Here is a 25742-nt window from a genome sequence, read left to right on the forward strand (position 1 = left end):
TTCAGGCAAGAAAGGAGAGTCCCCTTGGGGTAAGGCGTCTTAGAGGAACTGTTGATTTGCCCTTTTGCTTTATGATCTCCTGATGCAGTGAATGAGGTTGGAGGAGATTAGCTGACTGCAGGCAGACCAAAGTTCCTGTGTAGAGAAATAAGGCAGACTCTCATCGCCATCCAGCTCATTTTCCCAAGAATTATGTGTTCCGTGGTCAGAAAACGACCCCAAACCTTTTCCACCATATGCAGTGGAGGCCAATACAACTCCTACATTTGACTGTCCACTCCTTCTCGCAGTGAGGAACCTGTTCTGCTGAGGGGCTGCCTCCCTAACTAGATTGTCAGAGGCCAGAGTCAAGAACAATTATTCCTCTAGGATCTCCCGATAGTGCTCAATAAATACACACATGACTGCTAACTAACTTTATGCAATACTTTGCAAGTACTTTCCCCACACATTTCCTAATTTAGTCCTCACAACAACCCTGTGAAGTAGGTATTATGTTTAATGCCCATTTTCCAAATAAGGAAATTGATACTCTGAGAGGTTAAGTGGCACACCCAATATCATACAGCCTATAAGGAAGAGTTCTTTCCACTACACTCTGCTGCTTAAATGAACTAGCTAGCCTGAAAAAAGTCAGCTCCGCCTTTCGCTCATCGCATATCTTATCTCATGGAGTAATGTGCACTATACTATTTAGGGACAGATATTCTAAGTCCAAGCTTTGTATATGGTGAATAAATGAATGGATGCATTATACAGCAGATGCTCTGTATGGAGTCAGTGGAAAGGAAACAACAGGAGGAAGAATCTTTCATTCAAACCATTTATAGGGAGTCTACTGGGTGTCAGGCCTTGGAGACCCAAAGACAACTCCTCTGTCCTCATGGAGCTTACAGTCCATCGCAAGAGACAGACGTTAAACAACTAATATTACAGTAAACTAATCGCAGTTTTGTTAAATGCACCAAATGTAGCGAGGAGCTTTGCTCTGGTGTGAAGGAAGCGCGATTTGCACTCACTGTCGGAAGGTTGGCCTCTCCCGGGCAAGGAGGATACATTTAGACAGGCAGAAGCAGAAGCAGACTCAAATTAAAAGGGTAAAAGAAGGAAGAAAATTGCTTCTCACAAATAGAACTTAACCTAAGGCGCCCCGACCTTCCAGTCCCGCTGCCTGGCTGTCTACCTGCTTACGAAAATCAGGAAGGAAAAGGCGAAGGCAAGAGGGAAGAGAGAGGTCAGTTTATGTAAGCAGGGCGGGGCGGGCCGGCAAGGAGAAGGAGGAGAGGTGAGCCGGCGCCGAGAGAGTTAAGCGGCGCCGGCCCGGGACGGAAAGGGTTAAGGGGGGCGGTCCGGAGCTGGTCCGGTAGCCCCACCCACGGGGCGGGGGTGGGGCCTCGCAGGATGGGCCCTCGGATTGGTCGCGGGGAAGGCGTTACGCTAGGACGTTACCAACTGTCGGGGCCGCGGAGGAGGGGGGTGGGTGTGGGACCGCCGGCTCCGGGCGGGGAGAGGGGGCCGGGGAATGGCCGGGCCGGGGGTGGGCGGGAGCCGCAGTGGCGGCGGCGGCTGGGGGCGGTGAGCGCGGCGTGGGGCTGCCCCTCCCCGGAGGCGGCGGGGGCGGCCGGGGCCGCGCCGCACCGCACCGCGCGGGCGGCCATGGAGCGAGCCTAGGGCCCGGCAGGTGAGCGGCGTGGGGGCGGGGGACTCGCGACCCCCGCCCCCGGCGCGGCGGGCGGGCGGGAAGTGCGGGCCGGCACGCGGGCGGGGCGCGGTGCGTGGCGCGCGCCGGGCGGGGGGCGCCTGGGGGCGGGGCGCCTCCCTGAGGGGCCGGGGGCCGGGCGCCGGGCCCCGGAGTGGTCCCCGAGCGGCTGCGGGCGGGTCCCGACTGGGGCCCGCCGCTGGCTCGGAGACCGGCTTGGGCCCCGCGCGTCACCTCGCTGGCCCCGAGGCAGTTCCTGCGGGCGGTCGCGGCTGAGGGGCTGCGGCCTCGGCCGCCGCCTCCACGGCCCTCCGAGGCGCGGGCCTTACCTGGGGACGCGTGGGGCCGCCCGGGCTCCTTCTAGAGACCGACCCTCGCGTCCGGACGCGGTCCCCGGAGGCGGCTGGCCCCGGTGCCGCCCGCTGCGGCGGCCCGGGGAGGATCGCGGGCCCGCCTCGTGGCCAAGAAGCGCGAGTGACCTGCAGGCCCGAGGCGGGAGGTGGGGTAATCCTGCCCGGGGGTCCGCTGTGCGCTCGGGGTCGTGCCCCCCGCACACGCAGTCGGGCGCAATTTAGGGAAATGATAAGGGGGTCCGAAGTGCGTTGCGCTTGAGATTTCATTTCCGGGTGTAATGGCCCGGCGATTAAGTGCGAACCGCAACGTTGCCATCAGTAATGAACGTGAGCAGTTGTCAGGCTGCGTCCTTGATTGTGGGAGCTGATAAGAGTTTCATTCTAATCGTGCTTCTGTTACCTGCATGTCTCCTGGTAGGAAGAGAAGGGGCAGAAGGATGTTGGAGAGAAAGTGGAGGGGACAGGGCATGGTTGGTGGTTAGAGAACTATTAGTCCTTTAAATGGCCATATCATTGTTTGGATGGGTGAGAAGTTTATAATTTGGGGAAATGAGAGATGCTTGATGCTGCGACTTGAGTTTAGCGCCGGGTATCAGTATCATTCCCACCCAGCCAGTTTCCCTCTGGAGGTTTGATTTCTCACCTTGAAAAGAAAGAATTAGGAGTGTGAGATCTTTTAGTTTTTAAATTGTAGGACTTTGTAAATATGTCGTCTGGTAGTTAAGATTGCTGTTTACTAACTATTCCTGTCCTCCTTGTGTTGTAAATTAATGCATAAATTTCATTGGGGTTGTTTTTTTTTTTTTTTTTTTTTTTGAGGAAGATTAGCCCTGAGCTAACATCTGCTGCCAGTCCTCCTCTTTTTGCTGAGGAAGACTGGCCCTGAGCTCACATCCGTGCCCATCTTCCTCTACTTTATATGTGGGACGCCTACCACAGCATGGCTTGCCAAGCGGTGTCATGTCCACACCCGGGATGTGAACCGGCGAACCCCGGGCCACCGAAGCGGAACGTGCGCACTTAACCGCTGGGCCACCGGGCCAGCCCCGGGGTTGATTTTTTTTAAGTTGGGTTACAGACCTCACTGTGCTTCTGTGTTACAAACATTCCTTGAGTTTATGCAGGACCTTGGAGCTAAACCTTAGAGCACTTCCACATATGTTATTTTTTGTCAAGAGCTGTCTTTGAAAAACTGAGGTGCAGTGTTAAAGATGCTAAATTATTTGCCTAGACTCGGAGCCAATCTAAGGTAGATTTAAAACTAAATTAATGTTTTGTGTTAAATTAATAACTTTTCTGAAGTTTGTGAAATTGTTGCACTTTGGCCTCTAGAACCATACAATGGAATCAGTCAACAGGAGGGCCTTCCACATTTGAAAGTATCTATCAAAGGAAAATAAGAAGGCGCAAGCAAGTAATTCAGACTTTCAGCCTCACCACAATAAAGTACAGTGATAGAAATGGATGGAGGTAAAAGATGATCAAGATATCTTGGAGCTCACAGCTTTCCTGCAATGTGGCTGGTGAAAATGTGACATTGATTTGTTCTGTTTGTTTCTCTGGAATTAGTAGAAAAATAGCTATGACTTAGTTGAAGAATGAAAACTTGAAAACATATGCCCTGCTTTTCTTTCTGACTACTTTGAATTAGGGAACAAACAAATCACTTTTTTTTAATCATCTAATCCTTTATGTCATAGAATTATTTTATGTTGAATTGATAATTCCTTGACTTTTAGTCCATTCCCTTGATTTCCATTTGTAGACTCCAACTCTTTCACACAGCCTTAAAGCTTCTGCTTTTTATCTTTTCTGAATTTCTAAGTGAAATTCAGAAATTGCATTTCTAAGTGAAATTTTCTGTGTTTCCTTTACTTGCAGGGCAGACTTCAGCTTCCTACACTTTGTGCGACGATCATTTCAATGGTGTAAACCCTGAAGCCAGATCCTTCGGCTCTTGAATTGAGAACTTTTTAAAATAGCAGGCACAGTGGTTGTCTCTTGGTCATTGCTACAATCTCATAATAGAAGCAGGAAGCTGCTGTTTGTATTCTGTGGCCACAGTTGCAAACAATAAAAAGGAGACAGTCTTCTGAAGCTGTTGTCAGGTCTCTCTGGGACTAAGTGCCAGGTGGTTTTATAGATTGGAGTGGGAAGCACAGTTCCAATGAGATACTACAGTTTGTTGTAATAGTGATGATGTAGTTTTCTGTCTGCACCTAACAGTGCGTAGCACATAATAGATGTACAGGAAATATTTGGTGGTTGAATGAATGAATGGAAAACAGTATGAGGGAAGGGGAAATAGGCTAGCACATATACTAAATTGTTTAATTCTTTTTGTTAAAAAAAAAAAAGCCAAGAAAATGTGTTTCAGATTCCTGTTGAAAATATGCTGTTGAGATGGGTATCTGTAAAGGGTGTTACTTGCTGGAGCTGCCTTGAGATTTGATTCTGTGATTATATGGTGTTCTAGCCACCTGCAGCCTCGGAGCAGCCTCTGGTGCTCTGGTCGGGTGCAGCTTCGCACTCTTGCTCTTGCAGCCTTCTCTGGCTAGGCTAACTGAGCACTTGGATTGGTAGTCAGATTTTTGCATAAATAGAAAAACTAGATCTCTTGGTAATGGCCACACTGGTATCATTGACCCTGACTGTCCATCTTCTCATCCCTTATATTGCGAGAGGGAGAAGGGAGTTATCCCTCCTTGAAGGGCTTCTCCAGCAGCTCCACTTTTCACATGCATGTGTTTCTCTCTCCCTCTTTTCCTTCCTTAGGCTCCCTCTGTAACTCCCAAGGACTAATGAATTTGTTAGCGCAGACCTGGGATACAGAAGACCTTACTTTGCAACTGAAACCAGCTTCTGACCAACTTATACTGTTGCATGACCGTTAGAGGCATCTAGGAGAGAATATAATGCAAAGATCCCACTTGTGATTTTGTCTTTCTTATCCAAAAGCAAAAGAGGAAAGGTGTAGCTCTAGACCTGGTGAGTCTTGGTGCATCTCTCATCCCAGTATGGGAGAAGAAGGGAGGCTGATGCAGAAAAGAGATATGGAGCTTTGGTATTTGTTTGGAGGCCTGTACTTTTGGCAAGGTAACAAGCCTGTGGAGGGAAGGGTCTTAATTTGGGTACATTATCAAAGCAGGTCAAGGAGTAGGCAATTATCAGTGTGTAACAGAACTAAGTACAGGGTGAGGCAGTGAGGTCTATCATTCCGTGCTCTCAAATGCTGACTTTCTGCTGTAGGAATGTAGCAGTGTCTCATTTATCTGCTATTGTTAGAGAATAAGGTATTATGAGCGAAAATTCTTATTTTAGGTATACTTTTTGTAGAAAAGTTTCTACATTGTATTATGTGCTTTGTTTGCTTTTTAAGCAGTATAGTTTAACCTTTCTTTATTGACTCAAGGTTATGGTTACTAGCATCCATTACTGACAGTAATTGAGCAGGGCTTTGAGGTCATTGAAACATGTAGGTTGTTTGCCCCCTCTGCTCTTTGAATTCTTGAATCTGCTTTTAATAGTCAATCTACCTCTTCCTTCAGAGGTGGGAAAGCTGTACTTTGGCTGTTGTTAGTGTCCCTGCTGTCCTCTTTTGAATGTGCAGCTTCTGATCTTCTGTGGAATAGCAGCCCAGATAACTGCTTCCTGAAATTGGATGTAAAACAGCTACAAAGGCTTTGCCAGGGTCTGCCTGCTCTTCTCTGTTAGTGGATGAACTTTCTAAGCACTATTTTGGCTGCCCAGAGACCTTTTGTTCATTTCTTGTTTCTGATCCTTGGTTTAGATAATGAACTTGCACTCTGTATAGGTGCGTTTGTGTTCCTGTGGTTCTTTCTGTTGAAAAAAGAAAATCATATGGAAGTATTAGTGTTGGTTCTTGTTTCAGAAAGCATTGCCAATAATACTTGAAGATCTGGTTCCGGCCCTGTCTTGTATCATTCTTGGGCAGTGTCTTGGACCATCTCCAATCTTCCTCTTAGCATTTCCAGATTGTCTTTACTCCTAATCCCAACCAGTGCCAGGAACCAGGTTGGCAGTAGGAATTGCCTTGAGAGGTGGAAGCGGGGTATACAGAAGGCAGCAATTTAAAATTGAGTATATAAAATTGGTATACATAATTGATATTTCTGCATTTTTTACTGTATAACTGAATTCATTACAGGACTTAGTTTCCCTGTGTCTATAAAAAGAGCCCTTCTTTATACCAAAGAGCTGAAGAAATTCTTATGACTAAAAGAGGTCTCTCTCCCTTGCTGTGCACTCCTTTCATTCAACAGGCATATATCGAGTACCTCCCATGTGCCCTGCACTGTGCTAGTTTACTTGGAAGTACAGAGAGAAGCATATCCCCTGTCCTGAGGAACTCAGTGTAGTAGAGGAGCCAGACATGCCAAAGAATAGATGTGTGTATGTATTTATATTCATGTTATAACAAAAGGATCATGCCTGAAGCTACTCAACCATAATTCAGCATAGACCTGCTTGGGGTTCTACTATTTCTAAAGTGATCCGTGGCCTGTCACCATGACACACCCCAGAAGATAAGGTTAAAAATGTGAGGTGTTATTGTTGGATAAAGCTTATATACTTTTCCAAGAACTGTAGTGAACTGAACAGTAAAGATGAAAATCTGAAGGAAAATGTTGTATTATTTGAAATTCCGTATTTACACTCTATATAGGAATTACATTCTGTAATACAGCCTTAAATGGTGGTTACATACTGACAATTGAGCAGTGAAACACCTAGAACCTAGGAAAGTTCATTATACCTGGCCCATTTGAAACAGAATGCAAATTCTTAAGCATTTTCACAGAATTTCTAGATAGCGAATACTGCTTGTGTTGGTTTTTTAGAACAAATCTCACCAGCAATATGAGCTGAAGACTTTTGCTTTTCATTTTTTGAGGAAGAGGGTTAGAGCGTTGCCCTAAATCAAGGTTTAAATGGGACAGGTTGTAGGAACTGAAGTTTTTTCAGACACTCTTATTGTCTGTTTTATTTTTACTCTCACGCCCAGGAAAAAGGCTACCTTAATGCTTCGTTAATGCTTAGTGATCATTTTAGTTAGCTTCTATCACAGGGAACTGTTAGAGGGCTTCACGTAAGGGATTCTGGGTTTACAGATTTGATTAAATGTTTAAGTGGAAATGAAAATAGGAAAATCTAACACTTAGACCACTTTGGACTCAATGGGAATTAGATTTTCTGTACCTGTAACTTAAGATACTCTTAAGGCTTATCTTAAAAGCGTTAGGACATGCAAAGCTGTCATCTTTAAAACACAGAGCTGGGGCTGGCCCCGTGGCCGAGTGGTTAAGTTCTCACACTCCGCTGCAGGTGGCCCAGTGTTTCGTTGGTTCGAATCCTGGGCACGGACATGGCACTGCTCATCAAACCACGCTGAGGCAGTGTCCCACATGCCACAACTAGAAGGACCCACAACGAAGAATATACAACTATGTACTGGGGGGCTTTGGGGAGAAAAAGGAAAAAAATGAAATCTTTAAAAAAAATTAAAAAGATAAAACAGCTAGGGACCAGTCTGCTTCTCGGCGGCCTGGGGTTCACCGGTGCGGGCATGGCACCGCTTGGCAAAAGCCATGCTGTGGCAGGCGTCCCACATATAAAGTAGAGGAAGATGGGCGTGGATGTTAGCTCAGGGCCAGTCTTCCTCAGCAAAAAGAGGAGGATTGGCAGTAGTTAGCTCAGGGCTAATCTTCCTCAAAAAATAAATAAATAAAAAATAAAACACAGAGCTAGTTTTCCAAACTGAAGAATGTTGTCAAGGGCATTCTGTCTCAGCCTTTTTTGTGAAATAGAGTAAATTCATCCTTCCCATCTGTTTCGGTTACATTAAATGTGGTAGAATGAACTTTGTAGAGAAGAGAAACAGGTTGGTCAAATTAATGACATAGCCTCCCAGTCTTCTGCTTCACGTGGTACCCACTCCGAAGGTACCCACTTGCTTACAGTCTTAGATACTATTCAAATTTTAGAAAGGGTTCGCATCAGAGATAGGAGACTACTAAAACTCTTAGTAGTGCCGCACGAGTAGTCAGCCCCTGACTGTGTAACCCAGAAGGCAGCATAACCAGTGAGGGTTATTTTCTTTGCCATTCCTTCTCCACTCAGGAAGTTATCTTTGGGTTTTTGATACGGTAATAATGACTAACAAGCAATTACTATAGGTTGTCCAAGCACTAATTTTAGCACAGTACGTGTGGTAATGTTACTCATTGTTAACAGCTCTGTGAGTTAGGTAATAGTGTTCTTATTCCGTTTTTCGTGTGAGGAAACTGAGGCCCAGAGAGGTTAGACATTAAATCACTTTCCCAAGTCCCACAGGAGGTGATAAAGCAGGCATTCAGACCCAGACATTCTGAATGCAGAGCACACACTCTTAACCCCGCTGTCTCAGGATTTTATACAGGATACCTTGGAGATATTGTGGGTTCAGTTCTAGACCACTGCAATAAAGTGAATATTGCAATAAAGTGAGTCACAGGACGTTTTTGCTTTCCCAGGGCATATAAAAGGTATGTTTACACTATTGTGTAGTCTATTAAGTGTGGAAAAGCATTATATCTAAAAAAACAATATACATCCCTTAATTAAAAATATATGTTGCTAAAAAATGCTGACCATCATCTGAGCCTTCAACAAGTTGTAATCTTTTTGCTGGTGGAGGATCTTGCCTCAGTGCTGATGGCTGCAGACTGATGAGGTGGTGGTTGCTGAAGGCTGGGGTGGCTGAGGCAATTTCTTAAAGTAAGACAACAAAGAAGTTTGCCGCGTAGCTTGACTCTTCCTTTCACAGACGTCGTCTGTGTAGCAGGCAATGCTCTGATAGCATTTTACCCACAGCAGAACTTCTTTCAGAATTGGAGTCAGCCCTTTCAAACTCTGCCGTTGCTTTATCAACTTAGTTGATGCCATATGCTAAATCCTTTGTTGTCATTTCAAGAGTCTTCACAGCATCTTCACCAGGAGTAGAATCCACCTCAAGAAACCACTTCTTTGCTCGTCTGTTAGAAGCAGCTCCTCGTCCGTTCAAGTTCTGTCCTGAGATTGCAGCGATTCGGTCCCACCTGCAGGCTGCACTTCTAGTTCTGCTTCTCTTGCTGTTTCCACCGCGTGTGCAGTATCCTCCAGTGAAGTCTTGAACCCTCAACATCATCCATGAGGATTGGAGTCACCTTCCAAACTCATGTCACTATTGATATTTTGACCTCTTCTCGTGAGTCACGAATGTTCTTAATGGCATCTAGAATGGTGAATCCTTTCCAGAAGGTTTTCAGTTTACTGTGCCCAGATACATCAGAGGAATCACCATCTATGGCAGCTGTAGCCTTACAAAATGTATTTTTCTTTTTTTTTTTTTAAAGATTGGCACCTGAGCTAACAACTGTTGCCAGTCTTCTTTTTTTTTTTTCTGCTTTATCTTCCCAAACCCCCTGTACATAGTTGTATATCTTAGTTGCAGGTCCTTCTAGTTGTGGGTTGTGGGACGCCGCCTCAATGTGGCCTGACGAGCAGTGCCATGTCCGCACCCAGGATCTGAACCCTGGGCCGCCACAGCGGAGTGTGCAAACTTAACCACTCAGCCACGGAGCCAGCCCCTGTATTTCTTAAATAATAATAAGACTTGGAAGTCAAAATTACTCCTTGGTCAATGGGCTACGGAATGGATGTTGTGTTAGCAGGCATGAAAACAACATTGATTTCGTTGTGTGTCTCCATCAGAGCTCTTAGGTAACCAGGTGCCTTGTCAATAAGCAGAACTATTTTGAAAGGAATCTTTTTTTTCTGAGCAGTAGGTCTCAACAGTGGGCTTAGAATATTCAGTAAACCATATTGTAAATAAATAGATGTGCTGTCATCCAGGCTTTGTTGTTCCATTTATAGAGCACAGGTGGAGTAGACATAGCATAATTCTTAAGGACCCTAGAATTTTCACAATGGTAAATGGACATTGGCTTCAATTTAAAGTCACCTGCTGCCTTAGCCCCTAACAAGAAAGTTGGCCTCTGCTTTGAAGCTTTAAGCAGGCATTGACTTCTCTAGCTATGAAAGTCCTGATGGCGTTTCTTCCAGTATAAGGCTGTTTTGTCTATGTTGAGAATCTGTTGTTTAGTGTAGCCCCTTCACTAATTATGTTAGCTAGATCTTCTGGCTAACTTGTGCAGCTTCTACGTGAGCACTTGCTGCTTCACCTTGCACTTTTACGTTATGGAGACAGCTTCTTTCCTTGAACCTCATGGACTGACCACTACTAGCTTTGGACTTTTCTTCTGTAGCTTCCTCGTCCCTCTTGTTCTTCACAGAATTGAAGAGAGTTAGGGCCTGCTCTGGGTTAGGTTTTGGCTTAAAGGGATGTTGTGGCTGATTTGATGTTTTATCCAGACCACTAAAACTTTCTCCATATCAGCAGTAAGGCTGGTTCACTTTCTTCTATTTGTGTGTTCACTGGAGTAGCACTTTCAATTACCTTCAAGAACTTTTCCTTTGCATACAGCTTGGTTAACTGTTTGGTGCAAAAGGCCTAGTTTAAAGCTTGTTTTGGCATTTGACATGCCTTCCTCACTAAGCTGAAACCTTTCTAACTTTTGATTTGAAGCAAGAGATGTGTGACTCTTCCTTTCACGTGAACACTTAGAGGCCATTGTAGGGTTATTAATTGCCTTAATGTCAATAGTGCTGTGTCTCAGGGAATAGGCCCAAGGAGAGGGAGAGAGATGGGGGACTAGCTGGTTGCTGGACCAGTGAGAACACACACAAGATTTATTAAGTTCACCATCTTATGTGGGCACAGTTCAAAACAATTACTGTAGTAACATCCAAGATCGCTGATCACAGACCACCATAGCAAATGTAATAATAATGAAAATGTTTGAAATACTGCGAGAATTACCAAAACGTGACACAGAGGCACAAAGTGAACAAACGCTGTTGGAAAATGGTGCCAAAAAACTTGCTTGACACAGGGTTGCCACCAACCTTCAATTTGTAAAAAATGCAGTATCTGTGAAGCACAATAAAGTGAGGCACAATAAAATGATGTATGCCCGGTGAATGAAGAAGCTATTTCTTAAGTGGAGAATTCACAGAGAAAGGAAAACAATGTGTAGATCCTAATTAGTGATATTATTTGGTGTTAGTTTTTGTTTTAGTTGAAGAGTCCCAATGGAAGATGAAAAAGAAGAATAATATGCTGTTGTGATGGGCAATGGGTGGCAGTGCAGGAGTGGGCTGGTTTTCTGGGGATACTCACGATTTATTCCCGAGTGTATTGATGCCATTTGGTATTGGAGGTCATTTTCGTTTTTGTTTTTGTTTTGTGAGGAAGATTTGCCCTGAGCTAACGTCTGTGCCACTCGTCCTCTATTTTGTATATGGGATATCTCCACAGCATGGCTGACGAGTGGAGTAGGTCTGTGCCCGGCATACAAACTTGTGAACTCAGGCTGCTGAAACAGAATACCTGGAACTTTTAACCACTCAGCCACGGGGCTGGCCCCAATGGCGGTTTTGACTTCTTAGATGAAAGTACACAATGCTAAGTGGGAAGATTTCTGAATGCTCTTGATTTTACTTATAATAATTGCTACTAACCATCAGGAAAGACCACATTTATTTCTAGGGGGCAGCTAATAACAATGTAGCACAATGCTCTAATGTCACTACCTATTAAAAAACAAACGGGCAGTAAATCAGACTTAGCTCAGGGTGAAATTACATATGCTTCTAATGTTTTTTGTTCTAAAGGGTTGTGATTTTTGCTAGTATTTATGCTTTGGCGCAAGTATTAATGTTAGGCTTTATAAACAGTGTGTATAGTTGTGTGCATGTGTGAAGTTAGCCTTGATTGCTGTAAAGTATGTAAATGCATTTCAGTAAATGATCCAGTTGAGATTCTTTTTTTTCTTGATTCTACTTTTTATCTTGCTGAACATCTACAATGAAGACAAAAGAAATAGAAGTGGTATATAACTTTCATAATGAATTTATTACTCTGTAGAAGGCATTAACAGTCATTTACAAATATGACCTAACAATTTATTAATCCAATCTTTATTTATGTTAATGGTTAATTTAATGTTTCCTCTCTCCCTGAGAAGATTGTTTTTAGTCACATAATTTATTTCCCTATGTTTTTCCTGCAATATTTTTAATGCCCCCAAAATAGTTGATATGGACAGAACAGATGTGAGAATGTTGGGTTTTACAAACTCCCCTAAAATTTAGTGGCTTGAGACACTGATTTGTTATTATAATTACGTAGGCCAGCTGGGCTCAGCTGGTTGGTTCTTCTGCCCACATAGCGTAGGCTGGGGTCACATATGTGGCTGTATTCAGCTGGGACCTCAACTGGAACTGGGATGCCATTGATGGCTTTACTTCTGTGTCTGGCACCTCAGCTGGGGTGGCCAGAAAAGCTAAGGGGCTGGCCAGGCCTCTCTCTATATAGGTGTCTTATCATTCAGTGCTGAGCTGCTTTTCATAGTAGCCTGGTCCCAAGTGGAAGCTGCCAGGTCTCTTGAGGCCTAGGCCCAGACCTGGCACAAAGTCACTTCCTCAGCATTCTGTTGGTCAAAGCAAGTTACAAAGCCAGCCCAGATTCAGGGGGAGGAATAATAGATTCCACTTCTTGATGGGAGGAATTGTTGGTGTCTGTCTTTGTAGACAGTCAACCAAAAACTCCTAATTAAATTTGGGTCTTACCTCTTATACTCACCAAACCTTCAGAGGTTTACTGAAACCAACAATTACCAAAGAAGTAGTTTGTGAAAGGATCCTTGTAATCCCTGCTCAGGATCGAGGGGAGGGAGATTGTGTGAGTAAATATGATTATATACTAGTTATATAATAGATTCCACCCGTTTTTCCACAGATCTCCGTTGTTAATAGCCCTCTGTGTGAAATGTTCATACTGAACATTTTCCGTGTGGTACTTTACACTCAAAAGGCATGTTGCATTCCATTTATGTGGTAAGAACTTGATTTGACCATTGAATTGGAAACGCAAAAAAGGGTTGTTACTGAAGCTTTCACTTTTAGTTGCTATTAGCAAAGGTTGGAATTTCTTCTCTGTGACCTTAGGAGAAGTAGTATGAGGTCATCAGCTCAGAGGGAGATTCAAGGGCACACTGCTACTAATGAGGCCTGGAACCTCACTGGTGGCTTGTGGGTGCCCCTAGTAAGGTGGTAAGTGTTGGGGCCAGGTGTTCTCATGTTCCTCAGCAGCCACATACATTGAATTTTATCACGTGATGACTTACAGACCTCTGCACCAATGTATTTTTCTGTGTGTGTTCCTCCATACGTCAGCCAGGTTCTTGAACAGAGGGCTTTATACTAAGGCCTCTCTGTTTTCTGTGGAATCTATATCTCTTCTCCCAAAACAACTTAATAGTCATAAGTTTGTCCTTATAAAACATTTGTCAGACATGTAGGGTGGTGTGTGTGAGAGTGTGAAGAATGAGAGAAAATGAGCCTCCAAAGCAAGCCTCATTTAGCTGCTGGAGCTGAGAGTGAAACCAGGGTTCAGTAGGAAAATTCCGTATGAAGGTGTATCTTCCAGAACTCCAGTCTGGGAACGTACGCCAGCTGTTACTGTGAAGACTGCTATTTGCACTGCCTTTTTTATATTTAACATTTTTTGAGTTACGTTATTACCTTGAGTCTTTTTGTTCTATGAGGTAGGCTCCGTTCCACGTAACAGAAACATTAAAATAAATGCCCATAATATACTGGACAGCGTTACATTGTTGGAGGCAATAATAGGAGGAGGTGAGAGCATGAAGTAGAGCAGGCAGACTCCTCTGGGAATACAGGTGAAGTTTTCATGAATAAATTGGAATATAGCCAGTGATCTTGCTTTAATTTCCTTACTATCTGAAATGGGGGATCTTCTTAGAAACCCAGTTTGCAGAGTGTAATATGCTGCCGTTTCAAATAAGAAAAGAAGGTAATACAACACAGAAAGTGTGTCTTGGGTACCCTCCCCTCTCAAGCATACAGAAGTGAAGGGGAGTCTTCTGAAGAATAAGAAGTATACCATCATTAGAGGATGGAGGGGCTGACCTGGTGGCGTAGTGGTTAAGTTTGCATGCTCTGCTTTCGCGGCCTGGGGTTTGTGGGTTCAGATGCTGGGTGCAGACCTACACACCACTCATCAGGCCATGCTGTGGTGGTGTCCCACATGCAAAAAATGCACAGCTGTTAGCTAGGGACAGTCTTCCTCAAGCAAAAAAAGAGGAAGATTGGCAACAGATGTTAGCCCAGGGCTGATTTTCCTCACCAAAAAAGAAGAAAGAAAGAGGATGGAATTATTCCGTATCATGCATCTCATACATTTTTAAGGAATAAGAGTTTTGCAAACTCATAGACTTTTTGTAGAAATTCCACAATAATCTCTACTCTAATAATCTCTAATCTCTAATTGAAATTGTCGATTTCTTAAATATCTTCATGCTTGCCGTGTGGGCTAAAGGAGTAGTTGCTTTCCAGCTAAAAGAAAACCTCCTCCTGAACTGTCAATATTTCCTCAGAAACAGAGACTATACTCTGACACTACCAAATAAACTGAGTTGTTAGAGTGTTGGTAGAGAGATTGCCGAAAAGAGGAGGATAGCTGGTTAAGGATAGCCAGCATTAAGGTGCCTGTTGATACACTCTCACTTGGTACTGAATACCAAGGGAGAGTAAACCAGAGTCCTAAGATGCTTGCCAAGCCTCATTTGTGGTAGTTTGTTCAGTTTAGCTGAATAAGGCGTCTACCCTTACTATCTGGAGAGGATGCAAAGGGAGTTAAGGTCACTCAGGAACCGAGATTCTGAGAGGGGAATTAAGAACTATATCCGAGAAGATACTGGGCAAGACAGAATGTAGTAAGTCCTAGTCTAAAGGAGGGACCAGAAATGGCTTTGGAGATGGCCCTTGATTCAAGACAGATTAGGCTTTAAACAGAAGATGGGAATAAAGGGTAAGAGCAAGAGGCATTTTGAGAGCTTTCCAACATGAAGAATGACAAGGGCAGAGGTCAGTGACACATGGCAGGGGCGGGGGGCGGGGACCAGAGTGTGTTCATGGTCCAGTTGGGTTGAAGCTGAGAAGAGAGTGATGAGTGAAGAGATAAAAGTGATGGCTAGCAAAGCAGATTGGCTGAAGCGTTTAGGGTAGGGCTTTAATGTCTTGCTGAGGCATTTATAGAAATCAAAAGTGGTGTATGGTTAGAAAAATGATTTTGCTGCATTACCTAGCCTGGACTGGAGAGCCTGGAAGCCAGAAGGCAGTTCTTTCAGTGATTCAGTAGAAAGTGGTGAGCACTCAATTCAGTGGGGGCTGTTGGAGAGAAGGGCAGTGGAAGAGAATGATGCCAAATTGCGATCTTACTTGTTCTACTAGGATGTGGTGACTAATGACAAATGTGGGAGCCTGCTCAGCCTCTTCTTTAAACTTGCCCTCACTACTAATCTGCGGAGATAAATAGGGAAATACAGTAACAGTTGAACTCTGCAGTTCGCTTAATACAAATTGGTGTCCTAGTTGAGAGGATGAATTGTTGCAGCTCTGAATTGATGTCTTCTTCAAAAGGTATTGAAATTTCAGAACTTAAAAGCACACAAACTCAGATTGCAGAATTGGACCGTTTTGTCTGAATTTTGGAGTTGCTAGAACTTCCTATTGCATTGGTGATTTTTAAAGAAACCCTCAATATCCCTAATCTTTATGCTAAATGTTTAGATATGATATGTTTATATAGCATGAGGCAGGAATTTCATTATTCGAAATGAAACGAGCACCATCATTAGAAGTTTGTGGGTTAACCAGACATTAGTCCTGAAGAATGCTTGGTGGGAAGTAAAAGTCTGTTCAGCTGACCCCTTTGTGCCAGAGACTTAGTGCAGCTGGAGGTGGTTGCAGCTGGAGGTACTGAGGTAGCAGTTGCTGACACAGCAGGATTTCTCTGTTACCGTTTATCGCTGCAGCCTGAGATGTGTACTGTTGAACAAATAATTGAGGAAGTTGTGTGGTTTAGGTCGTGTTGGAACTAGCAAAAGTCTCTGAAATCTACTCTGCTAGCATTGCCATTATCAGTAATAACAGGGAGCTGTTTTACTGAGTTTCGCACTAAACTTGATACCATCACAATTACAATTTGGATGCACTTGAATTGCCTTTGTTTCAGCTATTGGTGTTATGTGCTCCCTGGGAGAGGATGATGAAACAAAACAGGTGGCTGGAGATAATTAGAATTTGAGGTCAACTCTCACTTTCTGCTTCTTCATGAAAATGAACAGGAAAAGAGTGGTTAATCACTCAGAATAAACTGCATGTCAGCGGGCTCACCTGAAGCTGTTGCCCTTAGAACACACTCTTGCTCTAGTAGACTGTTTTTGGATGTGTTTCCAGCTGTTATCAGGGGAGCAGTCTCCAGTTTGGGTGGGAATGGCTCAGCCTGAATCATTTGCCCTATCCTTTGTATTGGTTTTGTTTCTTCGATTAATGGTTTGAGTTTTAAGTGAATTGGAGAGTGAAGCAACACCCTGTTATCTTCTTGTCATCTTTGTCTTAGCCTAATGCTGTGCTGTCTATAAGTACAGGGCAGAGCAAGCTTGTGCTTGTTTTTAAATGGCCCTGTGGAGTGGAAAGCAACCTGTCAACATGCAAATGAGACTGAATTATATGTTCTTGACACTTGCAAAAATCTTCTATTTGGAATCTTTTAGCTTGAGAACTGACCAGAGTGTGGTCAGCCCCACATTGGAAGCGACACTTCTTTATGTCTGTGGCATCAGTATCTTTGTTATGTGCCTGACCAGTCCAGACTTAGTAGTGTTGCTATAGTACCAGGTTTCATTAGTTTTCCAGTCATGTTCTGCTAATAGCCAGATGGTATAAGGATATGTTTTTCCTTTACTTAATTTATCCAGATTTGATTATCCATATTTTACAGGGATTTTAATTCTGAAAAATAATTAGTGGAAGACTGATTAAGTAGAGATACGTGTCTGGGTGTTATATTTAAATATGTGCGCAGCAGATATGACCCATCCAGGATTGCTGGGGTATTTGGATTCTGAGAAGGAGTTATTACTCTCCCATGTACCCTCTGTGGCATTTTTAGGAGTTCCTGTCTTACAACGTGTCATAAAACTTATATTTGGAGAAGATAAGAACTGGAAATTTACCAAATACTGGTGATTTTGAATGTTCAAAAGCCCTTTATGGATTTTGAAGGGTAAAAATGAAAGTTGAGTTATGCATTTTTTTTTTTTGATGAGGAATATTGGCCCTGAGCTAACATCTGTTGCCAGTCTTCCTCTTTTTTTTTTTTCTCCCTAAAGCCCCAGTACATAGTTGTATATCCTAGTTGTAAGTCCTTCTAGTCCTATATGGGATGCCACCACAGCATGGCTTGATGAGCGGTGTGTTCGGATCCACACCCAGGATCTGAACCAGTGAACCCTGGGCCGCGGAAGCTAAACGTGAGAACTTAACCACTCGGCCTTGGGGCTGGCCCTGTACATATCTTAATATTTTATTTTTGTTGTGCTTTTTCTCATTGTATTGGTTTCTAGGAATTTGTGTCAGTCTAAATAGCTCTGCACTCTATTAGAACAGGAGTATTTGCTTTTAAATTTTCATTATTCCTGGTTCTTACCTATTAGGTCCTTCCCCAGACTAGTTAATGGTAAATTATTGGGTCTTCTCAAGCATAGGATTAGCAAGGCCAAAAGAGTGAATAATATATTTGAGAGTTGCAAAAGATTCAGGAGTGGAAGAACAGAATTTCTGATTGAATTTTCCTTTATACTTGGGCTTTCAGGAATTGTAGGAGGTGCTTCAGTGAAGACATGGACCAGTGTGTGTAATCATGGAATCTCCTTGCTAACCATCACCACCTGCTCTCCTTGATAAGTGAGAGTGGGTCAAGGGATAAGGAAGAGAGGTCAACATGAAGCTGAAGCAGCGAATTGTGCTGTTAGCAATTCTCCTTGTCATCTTTATCTTCACCAAAGTTTTCCTGATTGACAACTTAGATACATCAGCTGCCAACCGGGAGGACCAGAGGGCTTTTCACCGAATGATGGCTGGCTTGCGGGTGGAGCTGGTGCCCAAGCTGGACCACACTTTGCAGTCTCCCTGGGAGATTGCAGCCCAGTGGGTGGTTCCCCGGGAAGTGTACCCTGAAGAGACACCAGAGCTGGGGGCAATCATGCATGCCATGGCCACCAAGAAAATCATTAAAGCTGATGTGGGTTATAAAGGGACACAACTGAAAGCCTTACTGATACTTGAAGGAGGACAGAAGGTTGTCTTCAAACCTAAGCGGTAAGTCTTCATCTTGGAAGTTCTGTGTACTAATTGGGTGATTCATGTGACTTGGGATTTATATAAGTGTTCATCTCCTTCTCTTGGTATTCTCTTCAGTAAAATGAAAGGGGTGGACTAGAAGATCTCTGAAGTCTTTTCTAGCTCTTAATGTTCTGTGATTCTTTGAGTAGGGGAAATTTATAGGAACATATTTTGGTTCTGTATAAGACTGAACTTTTTACAGTTAGAGCTATCCCTGATTTCTAAACTTACCAGATATCCACTTTGTGCCGGATATTAGAGATACAAAATGAATTGCTTAGGAAATAAGCAACTTGCCACCAAAAGTGTGCAATTAAAGACAGGATAACCACATGTCAGAGATGCTGCAGAGTAGGAGTTAGCCAGAGTTGGAGAGGGTTTTGAATGGGTGACTAAAGTCCCTTTCAGCGCTGAAGCTGTGATTCTTTCATGGGATTTTGTGGATTTTTTTTTTTTAGTTAATAGACTGGGTTTTTTGGGGAAAGTTTTAGGTTTACAAAAAAAGCAAGGGAAAGTACAGAGTTCCTATATACCCCTCCCCCCTGGTTTCTCCTATTAGCATCTTCCATTAGTGTGGTACATTTGTTACAGTTGATGAGCCAATATTAATTTATGAACTAAAGTCCATAGTTTACATTAAGCTTCACTCTTTGTGTTGTGCATTCTGTGGGTTTAGATAAGCATAGAGTGACAAATATCCACCACTGCAGTATCATACAGAAGAGCTTCCCTGCCCTGAACGTCTCCTGTTCCCCTGTTCATTCTTCCCTCCCTCCCCTCGAGACCCTGGCAACCGCTGATCTTTTTACTGATTCCATTTTTTTCCTTTTCCAGAATGCCATGTAGTTGGAATCCTACCTTTTGTAGCTTTTTCAGATTGACTTCTTTCACGTAACAATATGCATTTAAGGTTCTTCCAGGTCTTTCTGTGTCTTGATAGCTGATTTCTTTTTATGGCTGAATAATATTCCATTGTGTGCATGTACCACAGTTTGTTTATCCATTCACCTACTGAAGGTCATCTTGGTTGCTTCCACGTTTTGGCAGTGATGAGTAAAGCTCTTATAAATGTTCATGTGCAGGTTTTTGCATAGATGTAAGTTTTCAGCTCATTTGGGTAAATATCAAGGAGCATGATTGCTGGGTCCTATGGTAATAGTATGTTTAATTTTGTAAGAAACTGCCAAGCTATCTTCCAAAGTGGCTGTTCCATTTTACATTCCCACCAGCAATGAATGAGAGTTCCTGTTACTCTGCATCCTCACCAGCATTTGGTGGTGTCACTGTTTTGGCTTTTGGCCATTCTAATATGTGTGTAGTGATATGTCATTGTTGTTTCTTTTACCTGTTTTAAGCAGAGAACTGGGCCATTTTAGTTACCTCAGTCCAAAATCCAAACTAGAGAATAGGCTGAATCATATGTTGTTAGATGGTGATCTCTTTGGACTTCTCTGAGGATCTAAGGAGATAATTTGTGTGGCAATTCTATAGTATAATTTAAAAAAGTTTTTTCTGTGAGTATATGAATTTGAAATAGGTTAACATGATGGTGATTCATATTCTTTTGCCAGGAATTAATTACCAGTGAATGTTCTCGAAGTTTGTAATGTCTGCAATTTTCTGTGTACTAAACATTTTTTTCGTTCGGCAATGGAGCTTTTGAGAGAATTATAACACGTACCTTTGGATCTCTTGCTGGAGTGGGAGAGGAAATATAGAGTGTAAAGATGTACAGAATTCAACTGTGACCAGAGCAGGTGGCTTAGCTCCCTTCATTACCCAGCTTTCAGTAGATAATAGGCAGCCAGGGAACTAATATATTGGGATCCCAGGAATGGAAGGGATCTGCATTTGCCTGGAACTGGGAAGTGTGATGTATGGAAGATGTGGAAATTATGAAAGTTAAAAAATGCGTTGTACTTTGGAAAATAGAAGAATCTGATTGGCAGGTAATGTGGAAACAGTATGGTTATATGGGCCTTGGGATCTAGTTTCCACTGAGTGCACACCATTTGCCAGGCATTACACTGAGTACTTTTGTATGTGTTAAGGCTTTTAACCTTCATCACAACTGTAGGCAGTTACAGTTCTTATTTCTAGAATAAGAAACAGGCTTAGAGAGAGTAACTAACTTGACAAATCACCTTGCAATGGCTATTGGAGCTGGTATTTGGATCTGTCAGAGTGTGAACAGCTGGTATTCTGCCAAATGTGTAATTCTCTTAAGTTTGTTTGTTTGCCTTCCTATAAGTGTGATAACGTGGATCACCCATCATCAAAAATTACTAGTTTAGTTTTGAAATGTCGTCTTGACCTCTTGGTTTGTAGTCTGAGAGATCAGCAGCATAAGCAGAGTGATGGAAAGAAGGCAAACTAAAAACAAAATTTAAATTTGTGTAAGAAGAGATGAGTTGTGGACATTTTGTGTTTAAATAGGAGGATATCCTCTCTATCCTCTGCCCTCTGTTTGTACACTGGAGAATTGAGGATGAGCTGGGACAGCAGGAAGTGGGAGAAGGCAGACAGTCCTGATAGTGTGCGGTGTTAGTATTAGTCCAGGTGCTTCGCAGATAGGCTTGGGGTGTTCAGACACGGTGTAAGTGGAAGGACAAGGGGCCAGACTGGTTGACTAGGGGAGACGGCAGCAGATAAATGCATAAACTAACCTTAGTCACGGTTGCTTCATCTCATATCTCTTACTACCACTGCACCCTTCCCATTACCTTCCTCGTCCAGACCATCTTGAAAACTACTTTTATTCTTCCTCCAAATACCCATATTATCACTGTGCTTCCCAGCTTTCAAACGTCCAGGGACTTCCCGTTGCTAACCAGACAAAACCCAGCCTCACAGCCTAATGGTCAAGCCCCTCGCAGTCTGGTCCTCCTCTCTACACCTTGTTCTTTATTCCTGTCAAACTGGTCCCCTGCTCCCCCACCACCTCCTGAACAGCCCATGTCCACTCCCAGCTCTAGGGGATTCTCCTCCCCCACCCCACAGGCCCTACGGGCCCCTGCAATGGGTGACAGCACTATTGGTCACTGCACACACTGACCTATGCTGATTACACCTGGCCGTAGCGCAGACTGGGGGAAGTGGGTGTACGTGTAAGTGCTTGTAGAAATTGACTCCAGTCCCAAAACACCCAGCAGATTGCTGTTCTGACCCCAGGGGCCTCAGAGGCTATTTAGTCCTAGTGTAAGTGCAAATTAATGTCCTTGGTCAGGCTCTGATGTCCTTCACCAGGATGATAGGAGTGATTTATTGGTAGTTACTGTAAGAATTTTGCTGCTCTGTCAGTGACTTAAGATGGATTGCTCTCTGCTGAGAGGAAGATCTAAGTCCTTACTGCTAAGTCAAGACATGTACCTTTCTTTAATAGTCACTTGTGGTTTCAGCATTTTTGGAGCCTGGTTGTCCATGTCCTACTGTTAGACGTGGAAGATATGTATAGTTGATGAAATATACAGGACTACAGTGATGCTTTTATTTGTACATTTTGCCTTACATTATAAAAGTGATTTTTTTCAATGTAGCTGTATCCATTCTGGAAGTAAACTGATTTTCACAGGCAAAAACAGCAGTTATGGTGGGAAAGGAACAGGATGGCAGCGGCCTAAGAGTGAGTAGAAATGAGTGAGTGATCTTAGGAAGTGCTGAAAAGGACTTGGGAGATCAGCTAGTCCAGCCACTCATTTTACAGGTGAGGACAATGAGATCCCGAGTTCTGACATTCTGTATTTCACATAGCCAGAACATGAGCTAAGTATCAGAGCTAAGAACATGAGCTAAGGATCAGAGCTTCGGACTCCAGTGCAGTTCTTTCATTTTGATTCTTATTCCTTTCCCTTTTCCTTCCCTCCTTTCTTCTCCCGCCCACCTCCAAAGTTCGTCGATTCCTCTAGGGTTTTACATTTCACTCCGAGCCGCCTGTCGATGTACTGGAAAGCTCTCCAGTGTTTCACTGGAAGGAACAGACTGCACATCACCACATCTCTTTTGTGGCTCTGCTGGAGTCCTGAAAAATAAAGTATTCAAGGACTGTCCCCCAGCTTTATGGACAGGCCACAGCTGTGGTGAAGAGAGAAGTGCTTGAATGGTGTCAGCTTTGGCTGCAGTCCTATTTCAAAATTGAGACGTACTTTGGAGTTAGGCAGTATAATCCTAGGTAGCCTGTGACACTAGAAACAAAAAAATACATCTGAGTATAATGACCATACTAGGAGACTGGTGTCCAACCAGGTGGTGATGCATAAATGTTTCATTACTTTGCCGTGAAAATGTGTTTTGTGGACATGGTTTCACTTTATATTCCAAGGTCATTTATGTTGAAGGTCACTGCCTTTTCTAGTACCATTTCCCACTTCCCCATGGCCATTTCAGCATTGGAGATCCCAGTGTCCTTAGTAGGGCAGCCTCTCTTCACTTCAGTCTCAATTTATTTCTATTTTACAGTTCCCTTGTAAAGTCTAATAGGTCTCCTTGTGATTCAGAAAATTCAGGTGAACAGTAGAGGTCATAGGAGAAGTAAGTGTCTTTTTCTTCCCATTTACCAGGTTTAAATTGTATCTTTTTTATGATTAGTAGAAAGAAATATGCCAATTTTTGTTGTCTTTTGTTTATGTTATATGTGTGATGTAAAATCTTCAGAATGGAGTTTGAGATGAAAGAAATCTTAGAAATTACCTCCTAGTCCAGCCCCTAATCTTGTAGATAAGGAATCTAAGCCCCGGAGAAGAGAAGGGTTTTGCTCAAGCTTACCCAGGCAGGTAATGACAGCTATACCTGGCTCTCCCTTCAGTCCAGTATTCCTTCCAGTACATCATCATAAACTTAAAAAGAGAAAAAGATAATGGTTATTCAAGCAACTTTTTAAATGCACCTTTGCCTACTCATAAACAAAAATTGAACCATATCAGGACCTTTTTTCCCAAGAAATTTTAACTTTTTCTCATAAGCCTTGCCATAGCCAGTCTGGTAAGCAAACATTTTAATTACATGTTTTCCTTGATTTCTTCAATCTAATAAATATTTTAGTAAACATTAATTAAGTACCAACTATAGGCTTAACACTGTGCTGGAGATACAAAAAGGGTCCTTGCCTTCCTGAAAATTACCTTATGGTTTTCCTTAGACTACACCAAACGTCTCTTAGAGGGGTAAAAGTAATGTCTTCCATGTTTTATTCATAGAGTCATTGCTGAGGTAGATACAGAATTCTAGTTTCCTTCTCCACTTCCTCTTCACGCCAGCTGCCAGTGATTTGTGCGAGTCCACAATTGTTCTCAGGATTGACAGAGAAGGCGTCTATAGAGCGGAATCAAGCTTGCTGAAGTTTCTGTTCTGCCTCTTGTGCTGTCACCTCTGGTACTGCTGTAATTTATGTGTGCATCTGTGCTTCCATTCACTCTGCAGGTATAACCGAGACTATGTGGTGGAAGGGGAACCATATGCTGGTTATGACAGACACAATGCAGAGGTAGCAGCCTTTCATTTGGACAGGTACGTGTAATCACAATGGGTTATGTTCATTTTGTTTCCTTTTAAAAATATCTTTGAGAGGACTTGTGGACTCCTCCTAAAGGGCACAACACTAATAACTTTGGCTTGTTACCTCCTTTAGATAGCTGATTGACTAATTCTGTCAAATTGGTATCAGTCCCTCATAATTTGGGTGGTACTAGGAATACCAAAGTAAATATCTTAACTCAGGGCTTTTTTAGATCATTTCATTCTGGTATGCTGTCATTATCATGAGTCAAATGTTTCTTGGTAAATAAAATGGCAGGATGAAAACCAGAGTTTGAACTCAAATCCCTAAATTGAACTGGTGGTTAATTGGGCCTGGCAGTGATATTTTTTTGTTTTTGTTTTAAGTGACTTATCTTCATATGCTAGAAATCTATAGCATGACATATATAATGATTTTTATTGTCCTTTATACAAAATATTCACAGCTTTAATAACAAGAATAATTCCAGGAGAAAAATAGACATGAATTCTAAATGTATAAGTTCACTAGGAAAAATTTTTCGTTTTTAGAGTTAATTTGTTTTTACTTTTCTATTTTCTTTATTTGTGCAAACAAAGTTTCAAAGCAGGAGTCTCTCTCACTGGTTGAGAACGTATTTGACTCTATAATAAAGGATATTATGCCCTACTCTAGGAACATTAGTATTGTTTCAGCACATTGCTAGTCAGGGACCTTATAACCGAGCTGTCTGGTATCCCAGTTGCTCTTCTGATCAGCTCTTTCATCAGGGCATATAGACAGACTTTAAAAGAAATTCTTCACAGTATTTTTTTAAATGAATCTATAAGGAAACCAGAAGAAAATAAAGGTGAATGTTTGTCTTTTTCTAGATTAGGAAGGATTTTTTCTAAGCATAAAAGCAATTTAAAAATCACAAAGAAAAAGTTCAATAGACTCAATTAAATAAAAAAAAATTAACTCATATGTCAAGAAACATCAAGCAATTTAAACGCAAACTAGGGGAAAATATTTGAATCTAATGTAATCTAAGCATTAATAGCCTTAATATATACATATTTATACAAGTCTGTACGTACACTAACACTCTAGTAGAAAATGGTCTAAGGATACAGTTGACTGAATAGAAATTATTAATTGCTAATAAATACAGCAGGGGGAGTTTATTCTCACCAGTAATAAAAAAAATCCTGTTGAAACAATGGAATACTATTTTCTTCTGCTGAAAATGGCAAAGAGTAAAAAAAAGATAATTTATTGGCAGGAAAAATTGGAATTTATATGCTGCTTGTGGCATCGTTAATTGGTTCATTCTTTTAAGAACTTGGGCATTAGGTATCAAAAACCTTAACTTTCATACCCTTTGAACAAGTAACTACTTTTTAATGCACATATCTAAGATATTTCCAGGAAGATATTTCTAGGAAGAAATAATCAGAAATTCAAAGATACATGTACATGATCTTAAGTTTAGCATTTTCAGTAGTGAAAAGCTGGTAGCAATCTAAACATCTAATGATATGGAAAAAGTTAAATAAATGTTTGTTCACCATACCATGAGTTTTCATGGCCTCTTTTAAGGCCTAGTGGGGAAGAGTTGGGTAAATCCTGCTCCTCACTTAATGGTACACTAGAGTCAGTCTTTCCACGACCTTGTTCGTTTCCCTATTTCCTTTATCCCCAGACCCCTTCCTGTTTCCCTATTGATGGACACCAGCCGTGCATGGAGATCGTTTTCCCATATCCATGCCAATATTTTATGTTATCCAACAGACTAATTTTTGTTAATCTAATATATGTAAAGTGGTGTCTCATTGTTATATTTCCT

General features: G+C 42.5%; 1 protein-coding gene across 8 annotated transcripts in view; it reads left to right on the top strand.

The window, feature by feature from the left end:
* The first annotated feature begins 1365 nt into the window (after positions 1 to 1365).
* FAM20B (FAM20B glycosaminoglycan xylosylkinase) overlaps positions 1366 to 25742 on the top strand; it is a 45465-nt gene continuing 21088 nt past the window's right edge. Inside the window, exons 1-4 of one of the 8 annotated variants that reach the window (XM_070591680.1) lie at positions 1592 to 1681; positions 9026 to 9298; positions 17894 to 18399; positions 23839 to 23925. In XM_070591680.1, the coding sequence (XP_070447781.1) occupies positions 18023 to 18399; positions 23839 to 23925 (464 nt within the window). In that variant the 5' untranslated portion in view covers positions 1592 to 1681; positions 9026 to 9298; positions 17894 to 18022. Of the gene's footprint in view, positions 1682 to 1794; positions 2467 to 9025; positions 9299 to 12538; positions 15658 to 17893; positions 18400 to 23838; positions 23926 to 25742 lie in introns of those variants that run through there. The other 7 variants (XM_070591679.1, XM_070591678.1, XM_070591676.1 and 4 more) reach the window with 7 other exon arrangements.

Source organism: Equus przewalskii, chromosome 23 (assembly GCF_037783145.1).
Source record: "Equus przewalskii isolate Varuska chromosome 23, EquPr2, whole genome shotgun sequence".
Classification (NCBI taxonomy): Eukaryota; Metazoa; Chordata; class Mammalia; order Perissodactyla; family Equidae; genus Equus; species Equus przewalskii.